Genomic DNA, 15,435 nt, shown 5'->3' with positions numbered 1-15,435 from the left:
TTCCCCTCCAAACTCCCTCCTCCCTTCTGGTCACCTTCTCCCTCCGATTCCCTCCTCCACCCCGATGCCTTCCCCTCTCCGAACTCCTTCCCCACTCTGAACTCCCTCCCTTACACCTTCCACCCCCTTATGCCTACCTCCCCACTTGCAGCATTCTCCCCCATTACACCCTTCTCCCCAGTACTCCCTCTTCACCCTGATACTTCCAAACCCCTGCAACCTCAACTCCCTGACACCTTAATTCTCCCCCCTCCCAACCTCATCCCCCGCCCAACACCTTCGTCAACCCCCCCACCCCTAACCTCAGACCCCTGTACACCTTCTTCTCCCACTCACACCTAGACCTTCCTCTCCCACCCCTTCACCAATCATCCACAGTAGCCCATGGCCAAGACCGTGATTTTCCGAAGCAGGGCCAAAGCATCAATGGAGACCCCTCCACCCCTCCATCTTCCGAGAGCTGTTTCGTGGCGGGACCATGTGCATGAGGATCCACCCAGCATGCAATGCAGGTGTTCCTCCAGGGTCCAGTAACTGTAGGGCTCCGGCATCTTCTTCTCCTTGGATGTCTGCGATATGAGCAAGGCCCCAAAGGTAAGTCCCGACTTCTGCACGTCACACTTGTCCAGACGTGTTCTGGGCTGATCTCCTGCTGGATTCACGTTCCAACATGGCGGACACCATCAGATGATCTCGCTGTGATTTCATGCCAGCGTGAAACTGATTTCTGCCTGTCATGGCGAACTTTCCCCCACCCTGAACACCATGACACCTGCCATCAACGGAACCGGACAATTCCAGCCATTGTCTCAGCAGACCCACTGACTCTACTAGCAAGGTTGGCTTATCAAATACAAATGACATGCCCATAGCAACCTTGAAATTGGCCTGAATAGTCCTAGGTGTGATATGAGTTTGTTACTAGCTCTCTAGGCATAACGAGGTGTGACCTTTCAGAAACTCCTGGGGATAGCTCCCAGACAGAGGGTCAACCCTGTGATCAGGGGACTTGTAGCAGCCATCTTAATTTTCTTTGTTCAGCAGGAAAAGACCAGTTTTAAAAATAAATAGCAATGAGGATAAAGTTTTTAAATATATATTGCTCAGTTTCTTTCCGTGCTGTATGAATCCAACAGAGGTTTTCCAAATCATGACAAGAGCAGGGGGCAGCATCAATACAGTCATCAGTGGACTGGAAAAAGAGTTGAGAGAGGGGGCTTGAGTAGGGCTAGAATAATGACTGTTCCATATATCCCACAAAAAGGCAGGCATAACTGGGACACATGCAGATACCTGTTGCAACACATTTTTAATTAGAGGAAGTGAGTAGAGTCGAAGGAGAAGTTGTTCAGAGAGAACAAGCTCAGCCAGGTGGAGAAGCGTAATGGTGGATGGCGTCTGGTTGGGCTTCCATCTGAGGAAGAAGCAGAGAGCTCTGAGACCACCCTGGTGTGGAAAATCAGCAAAGTGATGAAAGGTGTTGTCGACAGTGCTTCCAAGCAGCACTTACTCAGCAATAATCTGCAATAGCCTGCTCACTGACACTCAGTTTGGGTTCATTCAGGGCTACTCAGCTCTTGACCTCATTACAGCCTTAGTCCAAACATGGACTAAAGAGCTGAACTCAAGAGGTGAGGTGAAGGTGACTGCCCTTGACATCAAGGTGGTATTTAACTGTGTGTGGCATGAAGGAGACCCAGTAAAGCTGAAGTCAATTGGAAGCAGGGGGAAAGCTCTTCACTGTTTGGAGTCATGCTGTTGGATCCAGTGCCCTGGTTTGTTGGGGCTAAAGGATCAGGGTTGCACGCTTGTTTCAGGGGGACTGACTTTGTACCAAGACAGAGAAGATTAGTAGACAGTTCTTAGAATAAACACATTCTGTTTATTTACAAAAGGAATTTAGTAGCACTTGTGTGTTTACAGCTCAAAACTCTGTCTTTACTCTTCAGGGTCTAACTCAAGACTACTGACGACAGAGGTAGCCCATGCTACTGTGCTATTGGGTATCAAGATCATGTGATCTTACATTACAATATTTATCTTAATGGTATATTACACATCAGATTTCTACACATGCCCAGCAAAAGGGAAGATGGTTGTTGGAGGTCAATCATCAAGGCTGCAGGAGTTCCTCAGGGTAGTGTCCTCGGCCCAATCATCTTCAGCTGCTTCATCAATGACCTTCCTTCCATCATGAGGTCAGAAATGGGGATGTTCACGGATGATTGCATAATGTTCAGCACCATTCGTGATTCAGATACTGAAGCGGTCCATGTCCATATTCAGCAAGTCCTGGACAACATTCAGGCTTGGGCTGATAAGTGGCAAATAACATTCATGCCACACAAGTGCCAGGCAATGACCTTCTCCAACAAGAGAGAATCTATCCATCTCCCCTTGACATTTGATGGCATTACCATCATTGAATCCCTCACTATCAACATCCTGACCAGAAACTGAACTGGACCAGCCGTATAAATACTTTGACTATAAGAGCAGGTCAGAGGCTAGGAATCCTGTTGCGAGTAACTCACCACCTGACTTCCCAAAGCCTATGCACCATCTACAAATCAGGAATGTGACAAAATACTCTCCACTTTCCTGGATGAGTGCAGCTCCAACAACACTCAAGAAGCTTGACACCATCCAGGACAAAGAAGCCCAATTGATTAATACCCTATCCACCACCTTAAGCACTCACTTCCTCCATCACTGACACACAGTGGCAGCAATGTGTCCCATCTAGAAGATGCTCTGCAGGAACTCACCAAGGCTCCTAAGCAGCACCTCCCAAACCTGTGACCTCCACCACCTAGAAGGACAAGGGCAGTGCACACCAACCTGACTTGGAAATATATCGCTGTTGCTTCACTGTTGCTGGGTCAAAATCCTGGAGCTCCCTTCCTAACAGCACTGTGGGTGTACCTACACCACATGGACTGCAGCGGGCAAGATGGCAGCTCACCACCACCTTCTCAAGGGCAATTAGGGATGCAAAGCAAATGCTGGGCTAGCCAGCAGTGCCCACATCCTGTGGAAGAATAAATTTAAAAAATATATCTAAGTATTTTCCAGGCAAAAATTGTGAAAATTGGTCCTGTATTATCTTTGCCAGGAACTGATCAACTTACCATTGAGAAGAATATGTAAAGATTTTTTTTGTAAAACAAATGTTTCTACTGTTATTGAGAACAATGAAGACCCTTTTACCATCATACAGTTTCTTTTCTGTGTAGTTAGAACAGCTGAAGCTGGAAAATAAGAATCTGGTGAAGAATTTTAATACCGAGAGGACTCTAAGAAAGAAGTACTACAATATGGTGGAGGATTTGAAAGGTGTGTATGAACATTGTGTGTAGGATGCACAGTCATGTCAGATTTCATAACTCTCATCAAGTTTGTTTGGAATTAATATTCCTTCCTGCAAAATAAGAAGGAAGAGCATGCAAAAGAAATTTCAATTTAGACTGACTCGGTCATGTGTACTTTCCCTACCCTCCCTCTCACAACCCCCAAGCCCAACATGACCCAGACCCGATTTTCCACCCCCCACCCTGACTGTGGCCTAACACCCTGCCCCCACCCGCTCAGGCCCGACCCGACCTGACCTCCAACCTCACCAACCACCCCCCCAAACCCTGTCCACTTACCTTAGACATTTACCTTCACCCTAGCCTGTTAAAGACCTTTAAATTTCAATGGACCTTTACACTTAGCTGGTTTGTGGCAGCTGGTGCTGTAAAAAGGGTGGCGTGGCCTTCTTCCTTTTGACTCAGCTGCACTTCGACACTAGGCCTCAGGGATGCACTGCACTGCCTGGATCTCGCCCGGCCTGAGTTGGAAAGTCAGACGAGACAGGGTGGGAAAACAATTCAGGTAAGAAATTGGGCACGGAGCAGAAATCTGATACTGATTGCCACTCCAAGTAAGTTAGACCCATTGTTTAATGTAAGCATATTGACCATATATCATTTGTTACCAAATTCTCATTACTTCATATATTTACTGTGATTAGGTTACAACTTTTAAATCATCAGTGTAGGCATCATTTCATGTCAGCATAAAATGGCTATTGGTACTTACACTGAGAGCTGCAGTTAGCAAACAAAGTGAACAAAGACAGAATATTACAAAAACACTCATATTTATATATTTTTAAATCTATTGGATTTGAGCAGCATGTAGTACTTATGGCTTTATTTAGTTTGTAATGCACCTTTAAGAATAATACTTGTTAGGAGAGATCACATGATGAATTCGTGGACCTTGTGAAGGGTGATTTTCAACCCAAGCCCTTGGTCATGATGCAGAGGTTCGCGAAATAGAGCCCAGGGTGAGACAATTGCATGATAAGTAGCAAACTTGAAGTAGCTAATGGAACATTGTGAGTACGGTATGACTCTGAACGACATGCTCAGAGATCGTTTAGTGTATGGTGTGAAAGAGGACACTATTCAATAAAGATTATTGTCCGAAGTGAATCTGGATTTCAAGAAGGCGCTAGAGATAGCACTGGACATGGAAAGCACTGCAAGAGATTCCCAAGCAATACAGGGTGCGCAAAATTATGCTGTCCTCCACATTGGGTGGAAACCTCAGCCAAAAGTGGCACGTAAAAGCAAGACTCTGCCGAGAAGCAGGAAACAGCCCCCGTTAACCAGAGAATAAAGAAAAAAGCTTAGCAGCAAAATTGAAGAATAATTTTAATAGAGGTGGAAACAAGCAGTATTTTAGTGAATTATAGTTTAAAAAAATCAAATGCTACTATTGTCGCAGAAATGGACACACGATGAGGCAGTGCAAGGAAAGATTCAAACAGGATTGTAAACAAAAGAAGAAGCCCAATGAAATCTGCAATGTAGAAGAGCCTGAAACAACAAATTCTGACATTTACTCATTGTTTAATCTGAAAATTGGAAAGAAAAAGCCAATATTTTTCACAGTGAAAGTAAATGGCAAACCTGTTAAAATGGAAGTACACACAGGAGCATCCACTACAGTAATTGGGGAACATGCTTTCAGATATTTGAATAATGGTGAATAATAATTAATCTTGAAATGAACAGCGGCCAAGTTAAAAACTTTCACAGTTGAAGACATTCAAGTAAAAGTCATAAGCAGAGCAACTGTCCATTGTGGAAGCCAATCGGCAAAGCTACCAGTGTTGGTTTTGAGAGGCAGAGAACCAAGCCTTCTAGGGCCAAATTGGCTAAGGGAAATCGATCTTGATTGGCCACTGAGATTCCAGAAGGAAGCTGGAAGCGTTCCTGTTTTGGAAAAGGAGTGTGTAAGTACTCAACATCCTGAAGAATTGCAGGCTGTCTTAAGCCAAACTCTGGAACAGCAGAAAGAATTCGAGGAGACCTTGCTTGATGACAGAGTTTGAGACGAGGTGAGCAACCTTTGAGGGGAAAAAAGAAAACCTGTTAAAAGACATTCACACTCTACAAGATTCCCTCAGGTCAAAGTTTGTACCTCCGGAAAGGTATGAAGAGAAACAGAAAGAATTCCGCATTTTTCTGAATAAACTGAAGAATGAGTTGGCAGAGAAGACAGAACAATGTTCAATTTTCCAGGAGGAAGCAAACAAATGCAAAAAAGATACAGAAGAGCTGAAGAATTAGCTAAATAAAGCCAAAGAGGCTTTGGAAGCAAAAGTCACAGAATTTTCCAAGAAGCAGACAGATAATGAAATTTTGGGAGACTCAGCCACTGAGCTCAGACGAGTTGAGCTTGGATCTGAGAGAAGTTTGGCAAATAGTGAAGTCAAAAAGAAGGCCGAGATTGAAGTCTGCGCTAGAGAAAAGAAGGCGCATAGAAAGAAAATACAGAAATACTAATAGGGCCTTAATTTTGGTGGCATACAATTACACTTTCGTACATAGGCCTGGCAATCAAATCGCAAACGTCGATGCCCTTAGTCGTTTGCCTTCACAAGAAAATGATGAGCACATTCCAGTTCCACAGGAGCTTGTTTTACTGTTAAATTTCTTAGATTCCTCACCAGTATGTGCTTACAAATCAGAGATTGGACAATTCAGGACCTAGTCCTATCTCAAGAACGAAAACAAGTGCTGCATGGTTGGCTACAGGAGCCTGTATCTGATTAAATGAAACCATATTTCAGCAGAAGACATGAAGTAACCAGCCAAGATGGCATCCTATTGTGGGGTGCACGAGTGATAGCTCCTCCCATGGGAAGGGAGTCACTTTTAATTCAACTACACAGTGCCCATCCAGGAAGTTCCCAAATGAAGACCGTAGCACACGGCTATCTATGGTGGCCAGGGATGGATGGTGTAATAGACAGTTTGGTAAAGTACTGGGTGCAATGTCAGCAACTGCAAAAGTTGCCAGTGACAGCTCCATTACACCCATGGGAGTGGCCAGGTAGACCCTGGGTGCGGTTACACATTGACTACATTGGACCTTTCCTGGGAATAATGTTTCTGCTCATTGTCCATGCCCATTCAAAATAGTTGGACGTTTATGAGGTGAAGTCAACGTCAGCCGCTACATTTGAGAAACTACGTCAGAGTTTTACCATTCACGGACTGCCAGAAGTGGTCATTTCCAATAACAGCACAACATTTACAAGTGCTGAGTTTCAATGGTTTATGAGCCTCAGTGGTATCACTCAGGTGAAAACTATACTGTACCACCCTTCCTCAAACGGACTGGCCGAAAGGGCAGTTCAAACATTCAAGGCAGGCATGAGAAAGCTAACTGGTGATTCTCAGCAACCAAGCTAGCACGCTTCCTTTATCATTACAAGACCACCCCTCACACAGCAACAGGTGTCACACCTGCGGAGTTATTGATGAAACGCCATCTCAGGATGAGATTGAGTTTAATAATGCCGAATTTAGAGGGGAAGGTGGAAAGGAGTCAGGGAAGCCAGAAAACTAGACACAACTGGCAAAGTCACAGGAGGAAATTTACCATGGGAAAGCCGGTATATGGAAAAATCTTCGGGGAAGGATCAAAGTGGTTACCAGGTGAAATAAATGCGGTGACTGGACCTCTATCTTACCACGTGGAGGTGGAAGGCCGGATCATCCGGAAACATGTGGACTATTTAACGAAGAGAGAGACAAGTCATAAGAATATGGTTCCACCAGTGACCATGACTGGACCTGTGTTTCCTGTTGAGGATACATAACCCAGGACTGACATGTCTGATATTCCTGTAAGAGTTGACGATACATAATGGCAGGTGCCCACTAAAACACCTGATGTTCAGGTAACTCCGGAAAAGGAGGTTCCTGACAAAGAATCTGAAGTTGTGGAGCTGCAACATTCCACATGTACCAGGAAACCACCTGAACTAGACTGAACTTGTAAATTCTTTACCCAGTGTAAATATTATGTTGTCTTGAAAAATATATACTCGTAAATATAATATATATAGCTGAGCTAAAGGGGGGGAATGTAATAATTATGGTTTTATTTAGTGTGTAATGTACCTTTAAGAATAATTCTTGTAGGGAGAGATCACATGACCTGTGGTAACCAATAGGAGAGTAGTGCGGGCCACCTCAGCAGTCAGTGTAGAGATAGAGTTGGAGCTGAAAGCACACGTGTAGTTGCTGCAGAGTATATTGTAAATAAACTTAATGGGCTGAATTTTGCCATCGGCGAGCAAGGGGCGGGGCCCACTGACTGACGCGTAAAATGATGCGGGATGATGTCGAGGGCAACCCCTGACGTCATCCCGCCCCATTTAAACCTTCAGGAAGGTGGGCCCGCAGCAAAATCGACTGTCTACCCGCCGACCTGTTAATGGCCAATTGAGGTCATTGACAGGATCATTAAAACAACTAAAGGACCTGCCTGTCCAACCTTAAGGTTGGTGGACAGGCCAGGAGCCCCGGCGGGGAATAGAAAAAACATGAAACCTCATCCACCGGCGGGATGAGATTTCATGTAGGGATTTAAAAAGTTTAATAAAGTTTTAGTGTAAATTATGAACATGTCCCATCTCATGTGACATTTGTCATATGAGGGGGACATGTTAAGGATCTTTTCTTTTCTATTTTTAAAGATTTTAGAACTGTCAGCGATCTCCCTGAGGCAGCACTTAGCCTCAGGGAGGTGTGCGCTCTTTCGTGCACATGCACGAAGGAGCACACTCTCGCTATTAGGGAATCCCCAGCCCACACAGGGAGCGCATAGTGCTTCCTGGCGGACGTCACGCGCCCAGGGCCTTAATTGGCCCACCCACGTAAAATGACGGCACGGCCCGCTTCACTGGCAGGGATCGGCTCCCCGCCCGCCAGAGATTGCGTCGCCTGACAGGCAGAAAATTCTGCCCAATATTTCCACCCCAGAATTGTCTGCAGATCAACTCTATCACTAAAAGTACAACTCGGCCACCCTAGAACACAGCAGTTACAAACATTTTGCTTTCCCAGCTTATGATCATCTATTAACCTTTGTACAAGGTACCTCTTATTCACTTCTCAGTAATTTGCAGTTTAAAAATTATCCATGCCCTCTATTCGTTAAGTGACCAGGAAACACTTTAATGACATGGTTTGAGAAACACGTATACTTTCCATTCTTGTCCAGGATACCCTGGCCAAAAAAAAGAAATCATGGTCAAGATCATGGCATAGGTCTTGCACAACGTAAGATCCTCACAGAGGTTTCTGTTTTTAATACCTGATTTCTGACTAAATCTAGGCAATAGTAGACCGTTTGCTCTAACTATGGACAAACCTATTATGGAGCCTAAGGTGTGCCAATACTGGTGTGATCTGACCTCAGGAATTCTGACTAAATCAGCTACTTTCACCATAGCCGGTCACACCTCCTACTCTGTCTTACATTGGTAGAAAGGGTTTGCAGGTTTTTGAGCCATTCATTTCCTCTCGCCTCAGTAGCAGTTATCCTGAGATGCAAATCAGTTAAGTCTGTTTACCCCTAAAGCTATAAATTTTATACAAGTCTGATATTTACAATCTCAGCTTCAATTGAGGTTGTCCAGAGCCTGTTTTGAATATCTACTGCATTATATGGGAAATTCTTTAAACCAATTTACCTAAGTCACTCCAGTAATAGCCCACTGATGGTCTTCCAACGATATCTAGAATGCACATTACAGAGATCTCCAGCTAGGAGATACCGGATTTCTGGTATAAAAATTGTTGCAACCGCATTCAGTGACCATGGTAAAAACTGAACACACTGGCCTGGACAACTGCAGTGCTAAAAGGCACAATAGATCCCATAATAAATATACAGAGGTCATTGTTGATGATGGGCTGTAACTTCCAACTAGTGTTGGAGAGTGCTGGTCCACAGGAATTAGAAGAAATAAATACCTATTTACCTGGTCTTCAAAATTACGTTGACACTTCCGTTTGCCTGAGCTGCTTGGAGCCTGTAGTGAAAGAATCCTCACAGGCTCCAGCGAATTCAAGGAGGCAATGCCCCCTATTTTATGACACATGCAAGGGGTTAAAGGCCCAGGGAAATTGACAGGCCAAGGAAAGTGTACGTGTCTAAAGTAAGTGCATAGGATTTGGTGGGGCGGGGGAGGAATGTCAGAGGTCCTGGGGAGTGGTGGGGGATCGGGGAGTGGGGGGGGGTTCAGAAGTCCTTGGGGATGGGGCGGAGTCTGAGATACGATGAAGTGGGAGGGGTCCAAGGTATGGGGTTTGGGCGTGTCTGAGGTCGGGGGCGGAGGTTGGTTGGAGGTCCCTGGGGGTAGTTGGGGAGGGGTGCCAGAGGTCCGTGGGGAGTTGGGGGGGGTGGGGGGTGATGTCCTAGGTCAGGTCGGAGATCAGTCTAAGGTCCGGGGCCTACGGGTGACAGGGGGGTTTGAAGTCCGTGGGAAGGGGGGCAGGGTCCAAGGTCCATGGGGGTGAGGGGTGTCGGAGGTCGGGAGGGTGGGGTTTTGGAGGTCGGGGGGTTGGGGTGTTGAATATAGGGGGGTGGGAGTGTCAGAGGTCGGGGGTGGAGTATGTGGGAGGTCGGGGGTGTGAGGTCAGGGGGTAGGGGTTCGGAGGTCGGGGGTGTTGGGGGTGTTGGAGGTCGGGGATGGGGGATATCGGATGTTGAGATTGGGGTTCGGTCTGGGTCTTTACAATAGTTACTCAGAAGTTAGAAGAGGTTTTAATTCTTCTAACCTTTGCTGAGTAACTATTGGTATGACCCTGGCGCAATCATCCAAAGTTTGTGATTTAAACCGCATTTTCGGATGGTTTCCAGCGCAGCGCAATTGTCCAGTGGAAGTGTGCATTTCTGGGCAATTGCCATGCAAATCCTTACCTTGGAACTACCCAGAGGGATTCCCCTGCGCATCTTTGGGGTGCCCTCCCAAATCCGATGCTGTGGAGCTCAGACGTTACAGGCCGATAATTTCGATGACCTTCTAAAAGTGTTCTTCTGCAAAATGTAGCAAGTAACTACTTGCACTAAAAGGATTTCCAACAGAGTTGCAAAAACTTTGTACCTAAAGTCTTGAAAAGTTATGGTGATGAATTGTGCTAACACCTATCACTTTTTCTTATATAGGGAAAATCCGTGTTTTCTGTCGTATACGGCCTTTGAGTAAATCTGAGCTAGCTCGCGGAAGGCAGTCCATTGTTCATTTTCCTGATGAATACACAGTTATCATCAAAAGTAGCCGTGGTGCTAAAGAATTCCAATTTGATCAAGTTTTCAACTGTTCCACATCACAGGAAGAAATCTTCAGGGATACAAACAGGTTGGTTTTAATTATTATCAATTCTCCAAAATTGCAGGAAGCAGTCAGTGCCTTGGAAACTGTTGAAAAGAAACTGTATATGTCTTTGGATTTGACTCAACTTTAAAGTAACTTTATCTCTGTCTGAGATTTCAATTAATAACTCCATGGTTTCCCAGTACTGCCCAGTGTAGATCTGAGGAACCACAGTACCCTCATTTGATTATTTTTAAAAATTCGCCCATGGGATGTGGGCGTCACTGGCTAGACCAGCATTTGTTGCCCATCCCTAGTTGCCCTTGAGAAGGTGGTGGTGAGCTGCCTTCTTGAACCACTGCAGTCCAAGGCCAGAATTTTTCCCTCGTCAGGCGGGCTCAGCGGGAGTGGGCGGGAGCAGCCAGGAAGCTGACAGCCGCCGGCGATCAGCTCTGCACAGCGATTTTATGCAGACGGGCCAATTAAGGCCCGTCCAGTGTGAGATGCAACAACAGCAACAGCAAGAAGGGGCGGGCGGGGGTGGGAGCTCAATGTCCGCCGGGTCCAATGGCGACCTGGCGGCCGATTCAAAAGCAGCCGCAGCAGCCATTCGAAGGTTGCCAGTGAAGCACTTGCACCTCATGATGGAGATCATGGCGGGTGAACACAGCAGGCGGGTGGGCAGGTCGGCAGGGCAGTTGGCCCCATGTTTTTCTGATGAGTGTCTCGCTGCCCTCTTGGAGGAGGTGGCAGCACGGAGAGAGAACCTTCTCCCCAGGGACGGGAGGAGGAGGCCCCCCCCCACCTCACCAAAAATGCCTGGGAGGAGGTGGCATCCAGGGTGAATTCGCATGATGTGGTGAGGCGCACATGGGTGCAGTGCCGCAAGCGCTTCAATGATCTCCTGAGATCAGGAAAGGTGAGTACCGTGTTGGCATGGGTCACTTAGCACAGCAGATGGGAGCCGCCTACCCCGTCCCCCCACCCCATCCCCAGCCCCCACCCCACCCCACCCTGGACATCAGAGGTCTTAGAGTGTGAGTGGTAAATGTCAATGAGGCAGCATCTAAGCGAAGGTGAGCCCTGGCTGCTTGGAATGAGTGTCTTGTGGCTCCACAGTCACGAATCGGCTGAGCCCTGCGAGGTATCCCTCAAGTGGGGGTGGCCAGGCTGCAATGGCAATGCAGGTACAGGGTGGACTAATCAATGCTCCTCTCTCCTTTCAGGAGAAGCTAGCCCACAATAATGCTGAGAGGTTGCGGAATGGTGCCCCACCTACTCATCCTAACTCAATATGAGCAGGAGGCCCTGGAGAGGCGCCATGTGCCTAGGTTAACCAGCTGCAGTGAGGTTGGGGTGCCACAGGGAGGTAAGAGTGCAGTACACTGAGGTCAGAATGTCTGCCATAGCAACCATTCCACTGTTGTCTCTATGTTGATGTGAGCCTTGAACATGGAGTCCCCATTGATAATGGAAAGACGAGGACAATCTGATCCGGGTGTCAGGCATGCACGGTAACAGTATAATGACTTCAACTAATGACATGTCCTTGTTCTTCCTTTCAGGCTCACCAGAAGCCCGTTGGGGTGAGGAGCTTGAAAGCCGCTGCTCACCCCAGAGGACAGCAACCATCACAACGCACCTATGTCACAGCCTCTCAGCCAAGCAGGCACCAGCACAGATACCAGCACCTCGGCAGGCATTACATCAGCGGCTAGTATCTCGGTGCACATTGGTGAAGGCACTTCACACTCACTTGAGGTGCAGGCGGAGGCAGAGAGTGCCCAGGGCGCCAGCAGTCGGAGGAATGCTGGGGACCATGAACATGCTCAGTCAGTGGCTGATGATGTTCCTCTGGAGTTGTCCCTGATGCAACAGATGCTGGAAGTCCAGCAGGGTGTGCGGGGGGAGCTGGCAGAGCTGCATGAAGGAATGCACGCCATGGCCTCCATTGTGGAGGAGTACTTGCAGAGCGTGAGCAATGCACTGACCCTCATGGCCGAGCGCACTACCTCCTCCACAGAGAGAGTGGCGACTCTCATGGAGAGGGTCCTCCAGGAGCTGACCCACCAGACCCAATGCACAACTCTCACCCCCACACCTCCCAAAGCTCATCTCTCATCCCACCCTGCAAGGCCCAATTCCCGAATTCCATCCCCACCCACTAAGGCTCGGTTCCCGAATCTCACCCCCTGGCCTTGGCCAGACCAACTCCCGACTCTCACACCCACACCCCCTGCCCCCGCCAAGTCCCAACTGGACGCGACCACCTGCCCCACCAATGCCACTACCCGACACGACAGCCTCCCGTCAAGGCCCAACCTGCCTTCCCCCCACCGACTCAAATCCTACCCACTTACCTTATACACTTACCTTCTCCCTGGCTTTTCAAAGACCTGTAAACCTGGCTGGACCTTTAAACTTACCTGCTTTATGGCAGCTAGTGCCGTAAGAAAGGAAGCATGGCCTCTTCCCTCCATTTCAGCAGCGCTAGACTGAAGGCTTCACAAGCACGCTGCCCTGTAGAGTTCTCACCCAGTGTTAGAGGGCTAAGACTTCACACTCTATATTTTTATAAAATACCATAGCTATGAGTCTGTGATCATTGAACAATAGGGGTTATTTGACAATATTGAAGAAATTTGCACCTCATTATCTCTGAAGAGACCCTAACAACCCCCTCTAGGCTGCAGAGACCAAATTCAGAGGGAACTATACAGCGGCCATCTACATTTCATAAGCCAGGCCTGGCTAACCAGTACCATTTCTCCTGCTAGGACAAAGGACTGACAAAGGGATACACACTCCTTGTCAAAGCCAAAGTAGAGAGGTGGGAGTCATGTGACATGACCCCTCTAGCTGGTGGAACCAGTAATATTACCTTGTGGAGCTGCAAAGCCTCTGCCAACTTTCCATCTAGCTAGCAACAGCACAGAAAAGGGGCTCTGTCCAGGTTTGAATGCCTGGCCCAATCTACAGTGCTTCAACTGGAACTTCTGTAATATTGCCTACAAGACAAATTCATCTCTGCATGCCTATCTCATCATGGAAGTCAACTCTACTGGAAAACTGAATTATCCAGCATCAGTTCAGCCTGCCAACCTCTGTGAAGGAATTCACCATTGGACTTTGATTCTAGACTCCGGACACGTGAAATTTCTCTGTGGTCTTTGCTCTATAAATCTTTCTTTCTCTATCCCTCTTTTTATTGTATGAGTGCACAGAGGGCTACATAGCGATCCTCCTCCTGCATTTGTGTCTCTGCAAATAAGCCAATCCCTTTGAGTTCATCCTATCTTGGGTGTGCTGTGGGGTTATTAATAGAAATTGGATCACACCAAAACCAAGGGGTTGGGAAATACACCAGCACTTATAGAGAGGGGAGCAAACTAAAACACCTTTCTGTTTACAGATGGGCGGTGAGAGGAGAAATCAGTGCTGTTAAATTAATACACCTACTGCTGTCCGTAACACCCAGCCTGAGTTCAAAGGTTGGGCGAGGCAGGATTAAAAAAAGTTAAAGGTAAGAAATAGGAGCGGAGTGGCAATGCACTCCTCGGATGTTCAAGCCCAATGGGTTTGACTCAGTCACAGTAAAATGGCTGCAACTGTCACCATCAGAACCATTGGCCTCAGCATATTGCAAACACACATCATAAGAAATCCTTCACAACCTGGTCCTCTCACATGAACGCCAATGTCTGTAAATGAGATGCGAATGCCGCCACTCTGTGCATACTCAAACTACGTCCACAATGCTGATAGTGCCATTAGGAGTTATGACTTTATACCTAGTACATGCTGAAACAATTGTATGTAGCAACATACATGCAAGTAAGGCATTTACACAGGGTGAGGTCACAACTGTGCAACAACAGCTCTTTGAATGAACTTGTGCCGCATCCATTTTGGCCAAAGGCCCAGTTTTTATGGGCACCACATACAACTTTCATAGCTTCCAAGAACCTCGGCTACCTTCACAAAACACATCCTCTGCCATCTGGAATGCAAAGGCATCCAAAGTAGTGGACACAGCAGACAAGCAATATTCTCTTTGGATTATATGGCATCTTGACCTGCATTGCCTACACCTAGGCCAGTGCCTGACACTGACTTGAAGATGACTAACTTGAACCCAGCAATCATGCTTGAGATGCACCTGCTGACCTGCATCTGTTTGTGGAATGTGATCTTTGAGGCTCCATTAAAGTCAAGCATGGATGGACAATGAATGAAGCAAGGAGCTTCCCTATCCTTGAGCCATTGAACACTGGAACCTTATGTAAAAGACCAGAGAAGGAAGAAACCTTCCATTGTCTCATAAATCTGACCATACCCTTGCTCCTGAGGACATCAATGCGAGCTGGATCTCAGCATGCTGCCTTCAGTGTCAATGATTGGAACGTCCTTCATTATGTTAGCATTCTTATTGAATTTTGTAGTTTACCAAAACATACCAAGACATCTACGAGAGTGCATACACAAATTGTACAAGTGCTCAGATGTGATATTTATGAATTGAAAGTGTAACCACGATAAACCCAAAAATGCTGTAAGCAAGACAATGCCCTGCGCTCATGCACTCTCCTACAATGTGCCCCCGAAGTTCCTCCTCCTCCAAGGGGGACGGTCCACAGATGTGTATGACTCTGGCACTTCCCCCAACACTCTGGCTTGGTGCCCTTCACCCTGTGCTATTAACTCTCCACGCATGCTACATCCCTCCAATGTGCTGGTACATAAGTTGGCAGAGTGTGATGCTGCCT

The 15,435-nt window shown here is 47.0% G+C and overlaps 1 protein-coding gene across 1 annotated transcript in view; it reads left to right on the top strand.

Moving 5' to 3' along the window:
* Positions 1 to 15,435, top strand: part of kifl (kinesin family-like) — a 90,533-nt gene that overhangs the window by 45,852 nt on the left and 29,246 nt on the right. The window contains exons 6-7 of the mRNA XM_078559312.1: positions 3,237 to 3,336; positions 10,522 to 10,714. Of these exons, the coding sequence (XP_078415438.1) occupies positions 3,237 to 3,336; positions 10,522 to 10,714 (293 nt within the window). The remainder of the gene's footprint in view (positions 1 to 3,236; positions 3,337 to 10,521; positions 10,715 to 15,435) is intronic.

Source organism: Cetorhinus maximus, chromosome 2, assembly GCF_964194155.1.
Source record: "Cetorhinus maximus chromosome 2, sCetMax3.hap1.1, whole genome shotgun sequence".
In the NCBI taxonomy this organism is placed as follows: domain Eukaryota; kingdom Metazoa; phylum Chordata; class Chondrichthyes; order Lamniformes; family Cetorhinidae; genus Cetorhinus; species Cetorhinus maximus.
Note: the sequence above shows the minus strand (reverse complement) of the source record. Positions and strands in the feature narration are given on the sequence as shown.